This window comes from Solanum pennellii, chromosome 1 (assembly GCF_001406875.1).
Source record: "Solanum pennellii chromosome 1, SPENNV200".
Classification (NCBI taxonomy): domain Eukaryota; kingdom Viridiplantae; phylum Streptophyta; class Magnoliopsida; order Solanales; family Solanaceae; genus Solanum; species Solanum pennellii.
In genome coordinates, this window is record NC_028637.1 from 104,131,378 (window position 1) to 104,151,298 (window position 19,921).

Genomic DNA, 19,921 nt, shown 5'->3' on the forward strand with positions numbered 1-19,921 from the left:
CCGCCCACCCGCCCCGTTGACATCCCTATAAATAAACTTTAGCATAATATTCGCAAATGGGACAATAGGCTTGTAAGTGATTAACCAGCTATTGAGTATCAAAATTAACTCAATTATTACCACGTAATAGAAGAGAATGAGAACTGGATGGTCAATGACATCAACATCAGCGTTCCCATTAAAAGCAGAAACAGCAACCTGTAAGATGGAAATGAATATTCTTGATCATGCTAGCTAGGGTCAAACATCCCTACCCCAGATATAGTGGAAACTTACCATAACACATCTGATCATGAAACAAATGCAGCAAATACCAGTCACGAAACCAACCTGCCAAAAGCAGAGCGAATATCATTATGCAGAAATTATGTCTTCCCTTCGAAATTAATTTTCCTTTATGAATGATTATACCAAACCACATTGAATAATTTTTCAAATTTATTCTTTCACGTATAAAATTGTTTGGATAAGGAAGAAAGATCCGGCCCAGCAATAGATCATCCCCTAGTTCAATCAGAATCTTCCTAACTGAAGGGATGTAGAACACAGGATCATGTACCCGAACACCAACTAGTTTGGAATTAAGGCACAATTGATTGATTGACTAATATTAATGTCATAAATCCTCATTTATTGAATATATTTTGATAAAGGCTGGTATTTGTGGACTATTTCACATGCATCCTTTAATAATTATAGGCACATTACGTAACTCTACACTAAAGATTAGACAAATTGTTTGGGGTAAATCCTTTAGTTGTATTCTTATATATTGGAAAATAGCACCTTCCTTTCTTTCTTTCTTTCTTCATTTATTTATTTATTTGTTTTTTATTATTCAGCTTATATCACCTATTATCTACGGTATTAGCCAATCAAGAAAAAAAAGGATGGGGCTAGGAACTTGATTCTAGTAGTTCTTTCGTGAAGACACTATGGCGAGGTTGGGCATAAATGGTAGCACTTAATACCAAAAAGACTTCAAAAAGATGCGTTTGTTTCTGAGGCATAAACAAGCACCAAAATGAAATATAGACTTGCTTCTGATTGAAGCAGTGTACATGGCAAGATAATGATTGAAAAGAAGAGGAAGACATCTATGTCATGTGCAAACCTCATGAAGCTTCTTTTGACGGCCTCTAGATTCAATAGGGAAGCGCCGAAGCATTGCGAACAACCTTGAGAGAGATTAAAAAGGAAAGAAAGGATCAATTTCACGAAACATGGATATACAAAAGTGAATATTGTCGCTTTTACAGTACTGGGGAACCAATTACCTTCCACCATACATAACAAATCCCAGAGCAGCAGTAAATGAAATAACTGCAGAAAGTGCAAAATCAGACTTTTTAAACTAAGATAGTAGACTAAAATTGCCTAGTAACATTTGCATGCCGAAAGAGAGATAGAGCATGACCTGCGAAAAAAAGTTTAGCAGTTTCAACAGCAGCCGAAGCTGGGCCAACACCGATGAAAATCCATATGCATATCTGCAGTCACATCATGGTTACATAAATAGGAAGAAAACTCCCAGAGGCTTTTGTTGCTTATGCATGGACATATTTTAATGTAAAGTGAATAGGACTCTGATGAACTACCTGTATAAAATATACGACTGCATTAACTGCATAATATGCAGGTCGAAGTTTATCGATTGGAAGGTTTCTTGCCTGTGAAAATTAATAAGAAATGAGCAAGACTTGATCCATGATGAAAATATTTAAAATAGGTAGTGATTCTTCCATGAGAAAATAATTGACGAACAAACCAACATAATTCCCTTGAAAATATCTTGTCTAGAGTAGTTTGTTAAAACCTTTTGAGCACCAAATAGCATTACCTGATGGAATATTTCAGCCCAAAACAGAACTAATAGTGTGTATGTGGAGAAGAATAGAAGACCAGGGAGATCCAGAAGCATCATTTCAAGTGCCTGTTTAAATGTTGATTGGTGTTAGCTACGCAGACAAATCACAATGCCATAATGACTGTTCTTTAAGGAAAATGTGAAATTAAACATGGACCCCAGTTCTGACGCATGGGATGTATATAATAAAAGGGAAACTGTTCTAATATGTATCCTGCAATCAAATTCAGCGAGAGTTGGAAACATTGGTCTAATAAGGTCAGTATGGGTTCATATCAACTATGAAGTAGCGGAATACGGAGAGAGTAGTAGAATCGGTGATTTGACTATCTGTGCATAGCTCACAAAACGGTCCAAACAAACAGCAATAGTAGAACGTGCATAATGAAAGCCTAAATATTAAGTAAAAATCCATACATTATACATTAAATTCACAGGCTCGCAGCAACTGACACAATTTTCTATTATGGTGATGAGTTGATGCTAAAAAAGGATAAATTGTTCAGTACAGGTTCAAAGAATCGCAATAATTGTTTCATCAACATTAAAAAAAATGGTACTTAAATGGTGACGTTCATGAGTTAAAATTCCTTTGCTTGCAGTGTAGTTCCCTGGAAAGTCCATTCTAGAAGTTTTAGGAGTTAATAGTCTACTTCGCATATTATTCGCCCGCAGTGCGAGAACTGAAATTGTCCTTTAAGAATCAGAATAGTTAAGTAAAGGGAAAGAAGAGACTTACTTTTGATCTAAGATTGAACACGCTGCTGTAGAACCCAAATAATATTGCTCTCACTGCCAATAATCATTTGGTTATGAGCATTAAAATAACTTGATATGAACAACTTCTGGAAGAACATTGAGAAATTAAAGTAAATCTTACATCCACAGACAACAAAATTCATCAAGTGAAAAACCTTTTGTGTTGTCCAACCAATTCCTGAAAGGCGCAATTGGATGCGGATGAGTTGTACCTGTAATTTACACATAACACATGGAAGCATGTTGAGATGACAAACTCGGAGAAGTGCAAGTCAGCACGTCTCATCAAGACAAGCTAGCTGGAATGCTGATGGAAATTCGGATAAATTTTATTTTATTTTTTTCCCAAAGCTCACTGTAGTACTAAAAAAAATGCAGTGTCATCATTACTTTACCAGTGTCCAGACCATTAAAATAGTAACAATCGGAGTTACCAATAAATAAATGTTACCCCTTCCGTACCCCATGGACTGCTGAATAACATGACATACAAACACACGCATACAGCTTGAATGAGAAAGCATGAAACAATAACTACAAATGACATGCAAAAGATAAGGAGAAATGAAATTTGGCAGGCAGATCTTTTAATACATTACTCTCTTTTATTCTTCTTTTGAAAGCCCTATTTACTTTCAATTTGATTAAATTATCCAATGAAATAAATAAGGAAATGAGCAACTTTTTGTTTCGAGCATGTAAATGTGTTTACCACTCCATAGTTCAGTTGCATGGGTCAATATTGAAAATGTTTCGTCTTAACAAGTCTATCTCGCTTACATGTTTTCATTTACTTTACACTCATTTTCCATGCCTCTTGGACCTCTTCTGGAAACCTGCTGCAAAGAGAACGGAAAGAAGAGTGGCAGACTGAGTCTGAAAGAATGTGATCTTTTTATGTTGTGCTGTCAATGCAGAGTCAAAGTTGCTTATTCATTTCAGGCTAGGCACAAATTCTCAGTTAAGTTCAATTGTCATATTTGAGAATGTACTTCCTGCTTATTTGAAGACATGGAGTAGTTAAGGGGGACTAGCAACCATTTACCTCAAAACCACTTTAGAATTGTAGCTCAACAAATCTAATCAAATATCAACCTTCCATTTGGTAAGAGCGATTAGTAGGAAACTAAATCTGTGTTGCTCGGACTCTCCAAAAATATTACTGTACCCGTGTCACCTGTCGGATTCCCCAAAAATGACTACTTATGGAGTATCCAACATGCATCTATCTACATTTTTGAAGAGTCCAAGCAATATAAACTAAGAGTGTTCTGACATCCGCAAAATGTACCTTGATCGTATGTCCTGGGTTTCCCCACCTGCCAACTCATTTACAACCCTAGCAGTAAAAACTCTAGTGTCAAGTCTAACTGTCAAGGTTTCCAGGCTTCATCTCAAGTCCAAAGCAATGGCATTAATGCTGGCACTAACAATAATTGTGGCAAAAGAAATGTTGCTAAATTAACAAGAAAACAATAAATCTACCTCCATGCCCATACGAGCCACTTCTTTGGTTGGGATTAGAAGAAAGAAGATTAGGGTGAATGTGGTAACTTTACCCCTTTGCTGATCTCCATGTTCTGCCACTCTTAGCTACCCCAACATGACTATGAAAATACATCCTCCATCTCCAAAAGGATGGGCTATTACTTTTTGGGTTAGCTCCCAACGGCTTATTATATAATAATTTTTATTCATAGTTCCGTGTAATGATATCTGCATGGATGCACCTTGCGAATTTTGGTCTAGTCCAAGGGTCAGGATTCAGCTCTACATATAGACCACAACTGTAATAGTTATTACTAAATGAGTCTACGTTGTTTTTGAATAAGAATATGAATTATTGATTTAAAATGTAAAAATTTTGTTTTGACCCTACCTCATTCAATTTATAAGGCACAACATACATGGGTCAACCAAGCATCCACAGTTCAGCGAAACATGACCACCTCATCTAAAAGAAATGTGAACAGACCCATGTTATTAGTTATCGCTTACAGCGACGAAGCGATGGAAAACAAGGCATCACTCTTATTGCTGAAGCAATGCAAATTCAAAGAATTGTGCACTTTGAAACTGAGAGGCAAAGTAATCAAGCGATAAATAGTAGCTTCTCCAAATTTGATGAGTATGATAGAATCAACCAAGGCTTTCTTAGTGAATATGAACACAAGCTCATTTAAGTCCAATGTGACATAGGCCTATGGTATGCACTTAACATTATCCTTATCCAAATATTCTCACCATTGGTCACTGTCACGCCTTCTCCATCTGCTAACCAAATGATCCCTTTGCTAAAAGAAGTCAATGTTTCAACCTGAAGGTACCATTTGGTTGTCATGAAGTGATTAGGAAAAGAAATGCACTGAAGAGTTAATTCTCTTGCTTTTTGTGCATTTGATGAGGGAGTAGTTTAGGACAAGCCATTTAAAATTTTCCAAGATAAAAAAAAAGCAAAAATGTATAAAGCTGATGGAAATGATTTATTCTTAAGTTGAACTTCCATTTCCCTTTCAAACAAGAAAGTAATCTCCTTTTCCTTCACCAGAATTTTAACAAAGCACATGAACCCAAATAATCTAAGGTTTGAATAGTCATCTCTTTGAAAGAGAGTTAAACACCCAAAGATAAACATGTAAAGGAAATCACTAGACCAGTAAATAGGAGCTATCCTCTTCTTATGCAGATAAGGGCCATCATTAAATTGGCTTTACTAGGGATCCTATAATAGGTAACTTCAATTCCCAGTAGAAGTCCTCGAGCAACTTTACTAATACTACCACAACTCATCCTCGGGCATAGCTGTTTCCTGCCATTTTATCAACAAATAGAGTGGTATGGAAGTCCTAGACCTAAGAACTAGGGCTATAGGGGCATACAAAACGAACTAATGATAGATGGACCCCAATTCCACTCATAGATAGAGTCTTAAAACGAATTTAATGAGGGATTCAGCATTAAACGCTAAAAAAGTTCATCAACTTGCATTTAGGATCAATCCAATAAGATCCACATGATAGAGAATAAATCATAAATGTGATGCAAAATTACAATGAAATTTAACCTAATTAAGAAAAAACAAAATAGTGTACCAGTGCAACAAATGAGACTAAGGCATAGGCGGCAGAGAGAGAATAAAAGATGGCTTCTTTCTCATAATCGGAGACCTCCATCATTGCATTGAACCAATCAAAGATGGGGCGAACTCGTGGTGTTCCATCATCGTAACCTTTTGCGAATTCAAGAACAAAGCTTATAGATTTTACCATAGCTATTACGTCTAACAAAAATGGTGATTTACAGATGAAGAAAAATGTAGAGAGTGAGGTGATGGGGATGTTTGTTCAAATCAAATAGAGTGAAGAGTGGGGTGGAGGGTTTGGAGGAGCCACACGTGGATGAAGGGGGGAAGGAGGACAAATGTACAAAAATCGTGTTATGAGGCCAACTTTTTAGTCACTACTATCTGCATATTGTTTGTTATTGTTATGATCTACTAGTATTTCTATTTGACCAAATTATGAAAATTTATTTATTTTGAAAACAGTTTTTGGTGGATTGTAATTTTTATTTTATAATTTATGAATAAATAATTTATGAATAATAAATTTTAAAAAATAATTATACTGTATGAGAGGTTAATTTTAAATTAGCATTTTATTTAATAAATCTACATAAAATTCTAATTAAAAATACAGACCATGATTTTAAATCTTAAACCTTTCAACAATTTTGAAATTTAAATATAAATCTTGACGAAAAAAATGAAACTGTATACTTACAAAAAAAAAAAGCAGCAGCTTGTCATCAACCTGAAGAAGTTATTTGTATTATGACATGTGAGTGGATTTTATCAAGAATAGTTAGCTGCTATTGATTTACTAACCTGTATATTTCTGTAAATTTGTGTGAATTTGAAAATTTGTAATAACATTTAATCATAAATATTTATTTAAATTAGGAGATATATTTATTTTATTCATTCGATGTTTTATAAATTGTTCATACTTTATTTATAAATTATAATTTGCTTATTTGGAAGGATCATATAAAACTGAAGAATTTTGAATAGTTTTAAGAGAAAAGGATCAAAAATATCTTTAAACTATTCGAAATAGCTCATATATACCCTTCAATTTTATTCCAGCTCAAAATTATCCTTCTCGTCATACTATTGAGTCAAAAGTACCCTTCTTATTAACGGAAGTTGTTAAATGTCACGTGGATGCCATATGGTTGCCACATTGCATGCCAATAGGATTCCACTGCCACGTAGACAAAATAGAAAGGGTCAAAAATACCCTTAAACTATCAGAAATAGCCTATATATACCCTTAAACTATAATTCGACTCAAAACTTACCTTTCCGTCAAACTATTTGATCAAAAATACCCTTTTTATCAATAAAAGTTGTTAAATGTCATGTGAATGCCACATGCATGCCAATAAGGTTCCACTGCCACATAGACTAAATCTCTAAATTCTAATTACTTCCCCCTCATTTCATTATTTCAGAAATGATATATTCACCTGTTCTCCCTCATTCGCGGTTAGGGTTTCATACTATTCTTCGTGGTTGAGTTTCAAAGTGGATATTCATGCTTGTAGGTTAGTAAATATTTTTTCTTATTTTATTATGTTTACGATTTCAAAGCATGATAGTTAGGATTTCACAACTTTCCCCTAATTTCGCAGCTAAGGTTTCGTAGCTTTCTTGGGGGCTGAGTTTCAAAGTGGATATTCATGGTTGGGTTTGTAAATATTTTTTCTTATTTTATTACATTTACGATTTCAAAGTATGATAGTTAGAATTTCATAACTTTCCCATCATTTCGCGGCCAAGGTTTCATAACTTTCTTCGGAGCTGAATTTCAAAGTAAATTTTCGTGGTTGTAAACACAATAAAATAAGAAAAAAGTTTACTAACCTATGATCACGAATATTCACTTTGAAACCCATCGACGAAGAAAACTGTGAAATCTTAGCCGCGAAATCAGAGAGAAGGGGTGAAATCGTTTCTGGAAAATAATGAAATGAGGGGAAAATGAGTAATTAAGATTTAGGGATTTAGTCAATGTGGCACATGTGGAATTTAACAATTTTCGCTAATAAGAAGGTCAATTTTGACCCAATAGTTTGACGGGAAGGGTAATTTTGAACCAAAATATAGTTTAAGGTATATATGAGCTATTTCGGATGGTTTAAGGGCATTTTTGACCATTTTCCTTTTAGTCTATGTGGCAGTGGAAATCTATTGGGGTGTCATGTGACATTCATGTGGCATCCACATGACATTTAACAATTTACGTTAATTAGAAGGGCACTTTTGATCCAGTAGGTTGACGAAAAAGGTAATTTTGAGCCAAAATATAATTTAAAAGGGTATATATAACTATTTCAGATAATTTAAGGATATTTTTAACCCTTTTCCATAATTTTAATAACTTATAGAATTTTTCAAATTTATTGCAAGAAATAAAATAGAAAAATCTAAATTATAGGTTGATTTGAAATGTAATAAAAATAATCAATTTCCATATATGATGATCCCTTTCCCCTCACTTGTCTTGTTCATTTGAAAGCTTCAAAGTGATCGAAAATTTGACAATTTTCAATTCGATTTCCTTGAATCGAGGCTTAGGATGAGGAATAGCCACAAGATTTACCAAATAATGTACTTCCTTTGTCCATATATGTCTTTCATTTTACGAGGTTCTTTTAACTAATTGTATGCAACTACATTAGTTTGAAAATATTTCATCCATTTTTTTTTACATATTGAAATTGATACACACCTAAAGAAATAATAAATAGAGTGGTAATTTTTCTATATCACTATTATTATTTATAAGAAATCTAAATATTAAAAAATGATTAATTTTTAATATTGGGTAAAATAGATATGAAATGATAAATTATCTCTTGATTCTCTAAATGGTCAAGTAAAGTTGGACAATTATATTAAGCCATAATATATAAACACGACCCTTAAGTTGACGTCAATTGTCAATTATGATTTTTAACTTTGTGTACGCACAAGTAGACACTTAAACTTGTATAAAATTGAGTAAATGGACACATTCGTCCTACATGACAGTTTTGTATCCTACATAACATCCTATGTGTATTATGCCACGTAGGATATTTGTATTTACTTGTTTAATTTTATACAAGTTTAAGTGTCTACTTGTGCACGTCAAAAGTTGGAGGGCATAGTTATTCGTTGAAGCCAAGTTAAGGGTCATATTTATATATTATGTTTATTTTTAAAATATCAGACAACTAAAATTGGACGAAATGAGTAATCAAAATGAAAGTCGCCTTTTTATTTATGTATTTAAATATGTTTCTTAAAGAATATGTCGAAATAAGTAATCAAAATGAAAGTTGCCTTTTTTTTATGTACTTAAATATGTTTCTTAAAAAATATGTCGTACCTCAATAATTCATTTAATATAGAGTAAGAGATTCTTGACGTAAATATTTCAAAGTGGGCATCTATTGGTTGTTTGACTGTTTAGCTTTGTACGTACATAGACCCTTGAATCTTATAAATGTGAAAATTACGTTTTGCGTCATTCATAAGATACGGTGTGTAAAAGGATGATATGAAGTCAATTAATGGCCAAATGAATTTTCAATGGTCTTCCTAATAGAATTGAATTTACTTCACAAAAAAGATTTGGACTGCAATGCGCGTTGAGACAGCCCAGGCCCCAGGGCCCTCCTTTCACCGGTTGATCATTCATTCAAGGAAAAATTGTATATAATAGCAAACTAATAACCTAAATTAAATGAAATAGCTAGGATTTGATTTAATTGTGCTTCATAGCAAACATTAGCTAAAATTTGCCAGCATCTCTCTCCCAAAAATCTCGATCGCCACTCTCCATTCTCGCTCGCCTCTCTCGCTTTATACACAGAAGTGTATAATTCTGTTTCTGTTTTGTATAAAGCGAGAGAAAATTGTATATACACATGCAAAAATATATATTTTCGTGTTATACACTTAATTATACAATTTACAAACATTTTACTTCAAATATTGCAGAGGAAAAGGCCAACGAATTATACAATTGCGAATTATACAATTGAAGTGAAATACAATTTTCTCTAGCTTTATACAACAGAAGTGTATATATGGTGTTTCTGTTTTTGTATAAAGCGAGAAAAACATATATCTTCTATAATTATGCAATATACATACATTTTAATTCGATTCAACTGTATGCAAAACAAATTATACAATTGCAGCGAAATAGGCCAGCGAATTATACAATTTAGGCCAGCGAATTATACAATTTAGGCCAGCGAATTATACAATTGTATATGTATAGCAAATTATACAGTTTTATGTTTGCTATGAGCGCAATTATGCAAAGTTTGCTATAGCATACAAATATGAATTTTTTGTTTGCTATATGTGAAAGTTGCCCGTTTTTAAAACAACTTCAAATTAATGCATAATGATTTCACTACATATTTATAAAATAGAAATTATTAAATAACTCACGTATTAATGGGTTAAATGGATGATGGAAAGGATTAACATGTTTGAATGAAGGGCAACTTTCACATATAGCAAACAAAAAATTCATATTTGTATGCTATAGCAAACTTTGCATAATTGCGCTCCATAGCAAACATAAAACTGTATAATTTGCTATACATATACAATTGTATAATTCGCTGGCCTAAATTGTATAATTCGCTGGCCTAAATTGTATAATTCGCTGGCCTATTTCGCTGCAATTGTATAATTTGTTTTGCATACAGTTGAATCGAATTAAAATGTATGTATATTGCATAATTATAGAAGATATATGTTTTTCTCGCTTTATACAAAAACAGAAACACCATATATACACTTCTGTTGTATAAAGCTAGAGAAAATTGTATTTCACTTCAATTGTATAATTCGCAATTGTATAATTCGTTGGCCTTTTTCTCTGCAATATTTGAAGTAAAATGTTTGTAAATTGTATATTTAAGTGTATAACACGAAAATATATATTTTTGCATGTGTATATACAATTTTCTCTCGCTTTATACAAAACAGAAACAGAATTATACACTTCTGTGTATAAAGTGAGAGAGGCGAGCGAGAATGGAGAGTGGCGAGCGAGATTTTTGGGAGAGAGACGCTGGCAAATTTTAGCTAATGTTTGCTATGGAGCACAATTAAATCAAACCCTAGCTATTTCATTTAATTTAGGTTATTAGTTTGCTATTATATACAATTTTCCCTTTAAAAACTCATATTTAAAATTTTAAATCTTTTTGTGTACGCTTGCTAGAAAAAATATGAGTTCGTAACCTAAAGGGTACAAAATATTAATAAAAATTCTAAAACGGTATATAAAATTTTATATTAACCAAAACGGTAAAATCACTGCACCAACAGTAACTTACCCCACCGGAAAAAGCAAAATCGCTGCCTCTGCAGCGATTTTGCAAAATCTGATTTTTTTTTTTTAAAAAAAAAATGAAATTGCTGCCTAAGCAGCGATTTATAGAATTTATTTTTTTAAAAAAAAATAAGGAAATTGCTGCCCCAGCAGCGATTTCAATTTTTTTTTAAAAAAAATAATTAAGGGTGCAGCGATTTCAAAATTTCTTTTTTAAATCGCTGCCCCAGCAGCGATTTAATATTTTTTTTAAATCGCCGCCCCTGCAGCGACTTCCTTAATATTTTTTTTTTAAAAAAAGTTTTTTTTAGTGAAATCGCTGCTCCCAGCAGCGATTTCTTTATTTTATTTTTTTTTTTGAAATCGCTGTCTTTCCTACTTTTTTTGATTTTTTTTAAATCGCTGCCTAGGCAGCGATTTTGTAAATTTTTTTTTTCTATAAATCGCTGCTTAGGCAGCGATGCAGCGATTTCATTTTTTTTTTAAAAAAAAAAACCAGATTTTGGGTAAGTCGCTGTTGGTGCAGCGATTTTACCGTTTTGGTTACTATAAAATTTTATATATCGTTTCGAAATTTTTGTTAATATTTTATATCCTTTAAGCTCCGGACTCGAAAAAATACGAAGACAGGAGATACAAGTCACTGAGGAACATAGCAAGCTCGTCTCATTGCGATGAATTGTTCCAATAATTTGTTATTTGGTGAAATTTTAATTATGTCTATGTTAATAGTAGTATAAATGAACGGTCAAAATGGTTGAGATATCGCAAAAAGGAGCAAACTTGCATTTGGTCTACCGTATTGTTTTTATTTGTCCTATTCACTGGAAAAATTTAGGTCCGTTTGGTTTGATTTCCCACCTAATTCTATGGTGGCCTGTTATTAGTTGAATAACGTATCAAATTATTTCTTATCCTTTATCCTATCGAAGCTGGTAAAATAATAGTAAAAATAACAGTCAGTTAAAAAAAAACAATTATCCCTTTTGACTTTTCCCAATATTTTCAGTGAAGTGAGTAATTTGCTTGGATATTATTGGTAAATTTTGGGAAACTCATCATATCACGTGAACTGCAGATGCCAATTCCGTTGACAATCTTTTTGTATTTTGCTTTTTTGTGACAGAGAGGCAGAGAGCTTTACAAAAAGTTAAGAAAAAAAAAAGAAAGGAATAAAATAAAAGTAGAGGAAATAAAAAAAGCTTCAATTGAAAATTTTAAAATAAGAAAAGAAGTAGTAGTACATTTAATTTTTACTATGGCAAGAATCATTTTTTATTTTATTATTATATCATCATCAATCCTCAAAATAAATCTTTTAGGACAATTTATTTGGCAAGAGTAGTGGGCACAACTGGTGATAAACAGTTTGAAAAGCAAAGGTTCTTTAATAAATTTAAACTAATTACATTTAAAAAGTAAAATAATAAGTAAATTTGCTTATAATTTATACATGTATTAATTATACAATTCTATATCATGAATCAAATATTATACTATTAGTTCTATACATTAACATTTTAAATTCGAGTCAACTATCAAACATAATATTACTTAAACGGGATTAATATCTCCATAACTCATATCTAAATCTATCACTACCAAACAATCATTAAATCTTTTCACTTTTAAAAATAAAAATATTTCTATTCTATATTACTTGTCTGTATTACATATCTCAAATTACTTGTTAATTAATAAAACCAATTAATAAATAATTAATTTTTTCCTATATTACTCTTAATTATTTTTTAAAAAATATAAACACTATAGGGTTCTAAAAAGGTTCTTTCACTATTAATCTTTGATGAGATGTATAATAGAATGTATTAAAATAATTAAAGAATAAATTAATAAAGAATTATTTCCCTCCGTTTAATTTCATGTAACACTTTTTAAATTTTGAAGTTCAAATAAGTTGATCTTTGATCATAAATTTTATAGATCTTTTAAATATAAAGTGTTTTTTAAGTAGTTTACAACAAATATGTAAAATTTATTTCAAAAAAATTAAAGATTTCAAATTTTCAGTCAAACTTAAAATATTGACCCTTGAAAAATAAAAAGCTTCACATAAATTAAGACAGAGAAGTATAATTTCTTAAAAGACGAGGAAATGAACAATTAATATGAGATGAGTATTACTTCATCTGTCCACTTTTAATTGTCAAGATTAAATTACGTAATATTAATTTAATATTAAAATAAAAAATATAAATATTAAAAATTATATAAAAATACTTTAAATTTTACATATTAATATAATAAAAAGTTAAATCGTAAAATATTAATTAAAATTTATTATAATTTGATTCTAAAAGTAATTCTAATAATTGAAAGCAGACGGAGACGTATAAAAAGAAAATGAAAGCGGAAACAGCTGTAGGAAGAAAGAAAAGACAAGTAGTCCCCTCTGACTGGCTGTAACATTAGTACAAAACAATTAAAGAAATACATAAAACACAACAAAGTCAATAAGGGAAGCCCAAAAACCCAAAACAAAAGCCTTTTCTTGACAGCCATTTCTCCCCTGCGCACACAGCGAATCCAACTTTTTTTTCTCTCACAAACTCCATTAAACTCGTAAATTAATTCATCAAGTTCTATCTTATTTCTTAAATCTCTTATTTTTGGTTCTGTTTAATCTTAATATATATATATTTATTTATTTTTGTTCAAGCTAAAAGTCAAATCTTATTGATATATCACTCTTGGAATTTTGTAGACTGGTGGATCGGTGAGTAGATGATTATTTTTCAATACCCAAAGCTTTATTTTTCAAGAATTTAGTGAATCTTGAAGAAAAATGGATTCTTGGATATATTTTGATTGTTTTTTAAATTTTATGTATTTGACGATCAAGATTCATGTTGCAGGTGGTTGTGACTATCAAGATTTTTAGGAGGGGTTATGGTACACGTTGCTTACTATAGGAGGCAGCTTAGGAGTGACTGATTATATGGATAATTTATGCTGCTTTAATTCAAAGTTCTCGAAGGTGAGGTTTAATTGGTGGGATCTTTTAGATTTTGCTTGATGAATATTTATTTTCCCTTTTTAAGTTTTATCCTTATTGTTTAGCTGTTCATTAAATAAATTATAATATGATAAGATCAAGGGTCTTTTAGCATCTCAGATGGAAGTATTTGAGGGGTTTAGCTTAAGAGTTTAAGTTATGTGCACGAACAGCGTGAATATATACACACAATCAGGTTGTTTAAAAGGGAATAGCATGTAACTAGTTCTACTAAATAAATATTGATTTGTAACCTGAAATAAATGTAAATAATATGCTATAATAGATTAAATAATACTAATAGTGTAAAGATTCATTACATTGTGAGTGTATAAAGTACTTAGCTAAAGTAGATATTTTGGAGATTTTCTTTGTCTATCCTAGCGGGGGAGGGACAGGGAAGATTGAGGATTTTCTAATCTATTTTGATATTTTATTTTGGATAATATGGTGTCCAGGCTAGCCTGTGTGCACTTCATCTCTTAAGGGGTGTGTGTTTGGTATTAAGGAGAATTCCTAGAAAATGTTTTCTTGGAAAACAAGTTGGTTTCTTACTTATTTTCTAGTGTTTGGTGAGTAAGCAAAGTAATCTACCCAAACACTACACTATAAGGGTGGGAGGGGGTGGGATGTAGAGCCTGGGGGGTGGTGGGGAGTGGGATTCTCAAGGGGTAGGGGGTTGGAGGAGTTGGTTGGGTGGGAGAATACAATAAATGTAGAATATTACTAATAAAACTTTTTTTCCCCACTTCCATTATAGAAATCATTTTCCTCATTTTTAAGGAACTTGTTTTTCTCCAAATTTTGTCTAAGTCAAACCAAACATGATAAAAGAAGAAAACATTTTCCGGAAAATGTTTTCTTCCATAGAAAACACACCCTTAAGCTCTTTATTTCTCTTCTTTGTTGGGCTCCTAAAACGCGTTGCTTGGTCCTATAGCATGCTAACCTAAGTTGCTCGGATTCGGTGCGGGTTTCCGATATGGGTGTGGTCTAAGGTCAGATACTTCATTTAACTTCTAATATTCGGGGATATGGATCCATGTATGGATACAGGTGCGGGGATTCGCCTAAGAATAATTAAAATATCTAAAAATAGAGTCATAAAACCTAAATTATGAAATATTATGTGGACTTGTGGAGAACTTGAGGAGAATCCTTTAGGGAGATTAAAGGAAAAGGAGTGAAATAGAAATTTCTATATGAAAGGTATCCGGTTCCTTCAATTTCACCTTACCTTTTGTATTGATTACAAAAATGATTAAAATTGTCCAGACTTTTTCCATCGATTTTGGTCGAAGTACCCAAATAGGTTGACCAAATCGGATACAAATTCCACACCCATGTCGTGTCGACACTGGTGCGGCACCAAAAGTGAAGAGTCCGGGCAACGTAGATGCTATCAAATATTCACAATGAGCGTATATATGGAGTATAATTCTCTGATATTATTTGAACATGTACCATTGCACTTTACCCCCTCCCCCCCTTTCCCCGCGGTGGATTGGATTACTGTTGACATTTTCCATGATTGGTGTTCCATTGGTCTTCTTTCTACAAAAACCCGATGAATGACTTCAAGAGTTTAGTTTCATAACAGTGCCCCTTCTTGTGAATATGTAGAGGCCATAGTATTAAAAAGTCTCCGTTGAAGCTTTCTTTCGTCTTCATCACCGCCTCATCCAATTTTTTTGGGGTGGACAATTCAGTTTATGGGCTGTCTGCATTGTCTGTATTTGGCTGGGTTGATCACAAGGCTGAAGTATCATTTTTTACTTTAGCTTGCAGGAGGACGGTCATCATGTAGCTCTGGCAAAGGAAGAAGCAATCAAGGGCCTACCAAGTATGGCTTCAGCCTGGTTAAGGGGAAAGCTAATCACCCCATGGAAGATTACCATGTTTCTAAATTTGTCCAATTGCATGGACATGAACTAGGACTCTTTGCTATTTATGATGGGCATTTGGGAGATAGCGTGCCTGCCTATTTACAAAAGCATTTGTTTTCCAATATCTTAAATGAGGTAAATTGCGGGGTTCGGAACCCCTCTGCAAATTAAACTTCTCTTTACTGATCCGTGAGGATCATTGTGTTTTTAGTAAGACAATTTACTTGTATGCAAGTAATGATGGCTATGTTACCGATTTTCATCAAAACATATTAATACATGCTTCCGCTTCCCCCTCTTTCTATACCTTGCATTTGTTGGTTTTGATTGGAGAATGATATTAGTGCTCTAGCATGAGCAACAGCTGGAAGTTGGTAAAGTTACCGGTCAGTCTCTCTTGCTAATTTGGAAAAACAGAAGCTAAAGTATTCTTTTAGAGATCAACACACAATGCCAGTGGAGATGTTGTCCTATGTAAGAGTGTGATGCCATGCATTACAGCTAATCAATCTTAGAAATTCCTTGAAACATCAAATGCATGATAATTCAATCTTGAGCTGTTTTATTTCTTTAATGGATGTCTATTTATTGTTCTTTTTTTGGTGTTATTGGAGTGTTTGCTTGGGATTTATCTCACCTTTTATGTTAAAAATTTCTAGGAGGATTTTCGGAATGACCCTCATAGGGCAATTTTAAAAGCATATGAGAGAACAGATCAGGCTATTCTTTCACACTCTCCTGATCTTGGAAGAGGTGGCTCCACTGCCGTGACTGCCATTCTTATAAATGGTCGTAAGCTATGGGTAGCAAATGTTGGGGATTCGAGAGCAGTCCTTTCTAGGAGGGGTCAGGCCATCCAGCTCTCGATTGATCATGAACCAAACACCGAACGAGATGACATTGAAAACAGAGGTGGTTTCGTCTCAAACATGCCAGGTGCTTCTCACATGCTCTCACTTACTCCTGTGGATATAATTGTGTCGTTCTTCTCTCTTACATTGTAATGTATATTAAAAATGGATTGCATCCATTAAGTTCCTTAAGTCTCAACTTTGTTCATACATATAAATATACATAACCTTAATCTTAGGCACGAATGGTCTATCTTCACTTTTCTTAATTAGACTGGATAGTACCAATTCTATGCCTCTGATAAAAATCAATGAGATATAGTCTAATTTCTCCTTTCTAATTAGTGTGATACTTCATCTCACGTTGCCAGGGTTCAGGATTAGTAGTCCAGTGAGTCTTTTTTGCACTTTTTTTTTATATTATATATAAATTTTGTACCTTCTCTTACAATTTTTAGAGTTGTTTAAAGTGAAAATAAAATCATAAACTTCACCATTAAAACATTTCGGATGCATAAAGCAGACACTTCACACTTGAGCCATCCCATGCCTATTTGATCTAGATTCAAAGGTATCTCATGTATTGCTGCATTTGGATATTGTTAGTGACATGCCTATTGAAATGTATATAATCTCAGGAGATGTTGCTAGAGTGAATGGCCAACTAGCTGTATCTCGAGCTTTTGGTGACAAAAACCTGAAATCACATTTGAGCTCTGATCCTGATGTAACAAATGCTGATGTTGATGCGGAAACAGATCTTCTCATACTTGCAAGTGATGGTCTATGGAAGGTGCCATTTGCTCGAAACATCTCCTATCCCTTCCCTTTCTGTTTTGGCACTCTGAGGTGCATTTTTTCCTTTTCTTGCTTTTGATTGCGGATTTCTCCAGGTAATGTCTAATCAAGAGGCAGTTGACATTGTGAGGAAGGTCAAAGATCCAGAGAAGGCAGCCAAGCAGTTGGCGATCGAAGCATTGGTCAGAGAAAGCAAAGATGATATCTCATGCATTGTTGTCCGATTTAAGGGGTAATTTTGATCCATGGGAATTCATCGCAGTGTGCAGTATATATATTTATTAGAGGGGTATTTGTTAGATGAGGCGCGTTTATAGACTGACAGAATGCATAAAGTCTCAGACAATCCTGCATAAATTATTAAAATGTTTCCAGAAAGGAGATTATGCTATGTTCCTCACCCCCAACCCTCTGTAATATTTAAATTCTTTACTCGGGCCGTGTGGTTGTTATGTGTTGATTTATTCAGTTTGTAGATTCTCAGTATCATTCTTTCTGTCACTTTGCATGAACACTTCAACTGTTGCTACATGAAATGGTGAAAATGAGTATGTTTTTTGATGATTTAGTTCAACAATCTAATTTTGCAGAATGCCAAAATTTGTTGGTCATAGTAAATTGAAATTCAAAATGTGAGTTGTAAGAGTTCTTGATCTTGAAATGGATACATATTTTGGTGAGCCTTATAAGTTGTATGATTTTTCATTAGCGACTCATTCATATCTATTCTTTCAAGTATCTCAGTGTAATCATTGGTGTAGTGATGAAATTCTCGTCATAACAGAGGGGAAAAAAGAAGAAGAGAACAACTACTCCTAAATTTGTAACACTACCAACAAATTTTTACTTAATATATATATCTGTTCGGCTATTATTAAATTTAAACGGTTGAATGAACGCTAGAAAGCTATTTAGATTAATTACTAGAAAGCTATTTAGATTAATTATATTACTGTTTGATGTATTTAAAAAACATATAACAAGAAAGAATTAAGACTCGTACAAACAAGAGTCAAAAGTTAATTAGCAACTCAACATAGGGTTATCAAGTAGCAAGGGGTTGACCGGGATGTAAGGCCATAAGGGAATCGTCAATAAATCGTGTTGAACAATTCAACAATTATAAGTAGTAGCTCCAATTTATGTGGCTGTCTAAAACGATGTCTGTTCGACGTGTCAAGTAAAATAACAATAATATGTAAAAGTAAACGAGAGTATATTTTTTGTGGCTATTTGTTATCAATTCTCCCACCCACTACCACCGTAGATATGTCTATATAATTACTTGCCAAAAAAGATAGGCAACTTGAAATTTAATTTCTTTTATGAGTTTCTAATTTAGTCTTCTAGTATTTGATCAGTAAGACCCACTCATTTTTTATCCCTTTTAGGATATGTCTTTTTGTATTGCCTTTTATTCTTTTATATATCGTGTATTGAAACACAAATATTTTTTTTTTAATTTTTGGGCCATGAGCTTTAATCAGTGTATACGTATTTGAATGACAAAACGTTTATTACTGAGAATATCCTTGCATGAATGTGAATCTGTCCAAGATTCTTTGACCATTTACAAAGGCAAATAATTATACGTGTTAATTAACAAAACTAACATAAATTCAAAGAGTAAATTATTACCAATTAATGGTGGGGGATATTGCTCTCATTAATCGAATCTTCACCATTAACCTAAAATCTCTTTTGCCGTAAAAATAGCAAATACCCCGTTACTTTTTTCATTTTTTACCCTATACTATTTGAAATTTGGAATCACAGAATATTGTATTACCAAAAGAACATTCTTCCAATTTTATTGTTTACTGTATTAATTATTTTCTGACAATCTTGTTCATTTTATATTTCCGGGGATAATTAACTGACAACAACAGCGACGGTGGGGAAATTTTTGCATGCAATGACGTTTTGTCTAATGTTTTTATGGTCCACAATCACTCGTTAAGCTGTTCAACCCGACCCGTTTTTGTATAAAATGCGTTTTCTTGGACCTCAAATTTCTCATTCTTGTCGTCTACCATTGACGGGAGAATTTTCCGATCAGGGGGCCATGACAGAAAGTACTTCTTCCTCCATAGCTCCGTTGCTTCTGAGAAACTTATTGACATCGGCGTTTATCATCGCTGATAAACCCTTCATTCTCTTAGCAGAAAGATATAGACTTCTGGAAACTATACGTTATTTCTTGATTTCAGCTTTTCTCTTCTTTCTTCGCCTTTTACCATCTTTATTTCCTTCGCTGAATCCTTCCGGAGAAAATTACGGTTACCCTTTAAAGCCTAAAAAGGGGGAGATTTATTCTCCGGCCGCCGCGAGCGACG

The 19,921-nt window shown here is 33.0% G+C and overlaps 3 protein-coding genes across 3 annotated transcripts in view; 2 read left to right on the forward strand and 1 right to left on the reverse strand.

Moving 5' to 3' along the window:
* LOC107013064 (tobamovirus multiplication protein 1-like) overlaps positions 1–6,083 on the reverse strand; it is a 7,477-nt gene extending 1,394 nt beyond the window's left edge. Inside the window, exons 1-10 of the mRNA XM_015213053.2 lie at positions 5,719–6,083; positions 2,748–2,838; positions 2,607–2,659; positions 1,841–1,933; positions 1,599–1,670; positions 1,418–1,490; positions 1,278–1,323; positions 1,115–1,178; positions 277–330; positions 121–198 (exon numbers count right to left, since the gene is read on the reverse strand). Of these exons, the coding sequence (XP_015068539.1) occupies positions 121–198; positions 277–330; positions 1,115–1,178; positions 1,278–1,323; positions 1,418–1,490; positions 1,599–1,670; positions 1,841–1,933; positions 2,607–2,659; positions 2,748–2,838; positions 5,719–5,895 (801 nt within the window). The 5' untranslated portion in view covers positions 5,896–6,083. The remainder of the gene's footprint in view (positions 1–120; positions 199–276; positions 331–1,114; positions 1,179–1,277; positions 1,324–1,417; positions 1,491–1,598; positions 1,671–1,840; positions 1,934–2,606; positions 2,660–2,747; positions 2,839–5,718) is intronic.
* Positions 6,084–13,498: 7,415 nt separating this feature from the next.
* Positions 13,499–18,153, forward strand: LOC107008562 (probable protein phosphatase 2C 10). The gene is made up of 6 exons (XM_015207654.2): positions 13,499–13,771; positions 13,911–14,032; positions 15,832–16,071; positions 16,596–16,872; positions 17,426–17,580; positions 17,681–18,153. Exons 2-6 carry the CDS (start codon positions 13,994–13,996, stop codon positions 17,819–17,821), a joined length of 852 nt encoding a protein of 283 aa, XP_015063140.1. The 5' UTR covers positions 13,499–13,771; positions 13,911–13,993; the 3' UTR covers positions 17,822–18,153.
* A 1,323-nt stretch (positions 18,154–19,476) lies between these two features.
* Positions 19,477–19,921, forward strand: part of LOC107008284 — a 2,810-nt gene continuing 2,365 nt past the window's right edge. Inside the window, exon 1 of the mRNA XM_015207256.2 lies at positions 19,477–19,904. Within this exon, the coding sequence (XP_015062742.1) occupies positions 19,576–19,904 (329 nt within the window). The 5' untranslated portion in view covers positions 19,477–19,575. The remainder of the gene's footprint in view (positions 19,905–19,921) is intronic.

What these genes read in the sequence shown, in the direction of transcription:
- LOC107008562 (XM_015207654.2), top strand. Translation starts at nt 13,994, where the DNA reads ATGGATAATTTATGCTGCTTTAATTCAAAGTTCTCGAAG. An exon ending in TTTCCAATATCTTAAATGAG is followed by an intron (nt 16,072 to 16,595) that starts GTAAATTGCGGG and finishes AAAAATTTCTAG; the next exon opens with GAGGATTTTCGGAATGACCC. An exon ending in TTTCGTCTCAAACATGCCAG is followed by an intron (nt 16,873 to 17,425) that starts GTGCTTCTCACA and finishes ATATAATCTCAG; the next exon opens with GAGATGTTGCTAGAGTGAAT.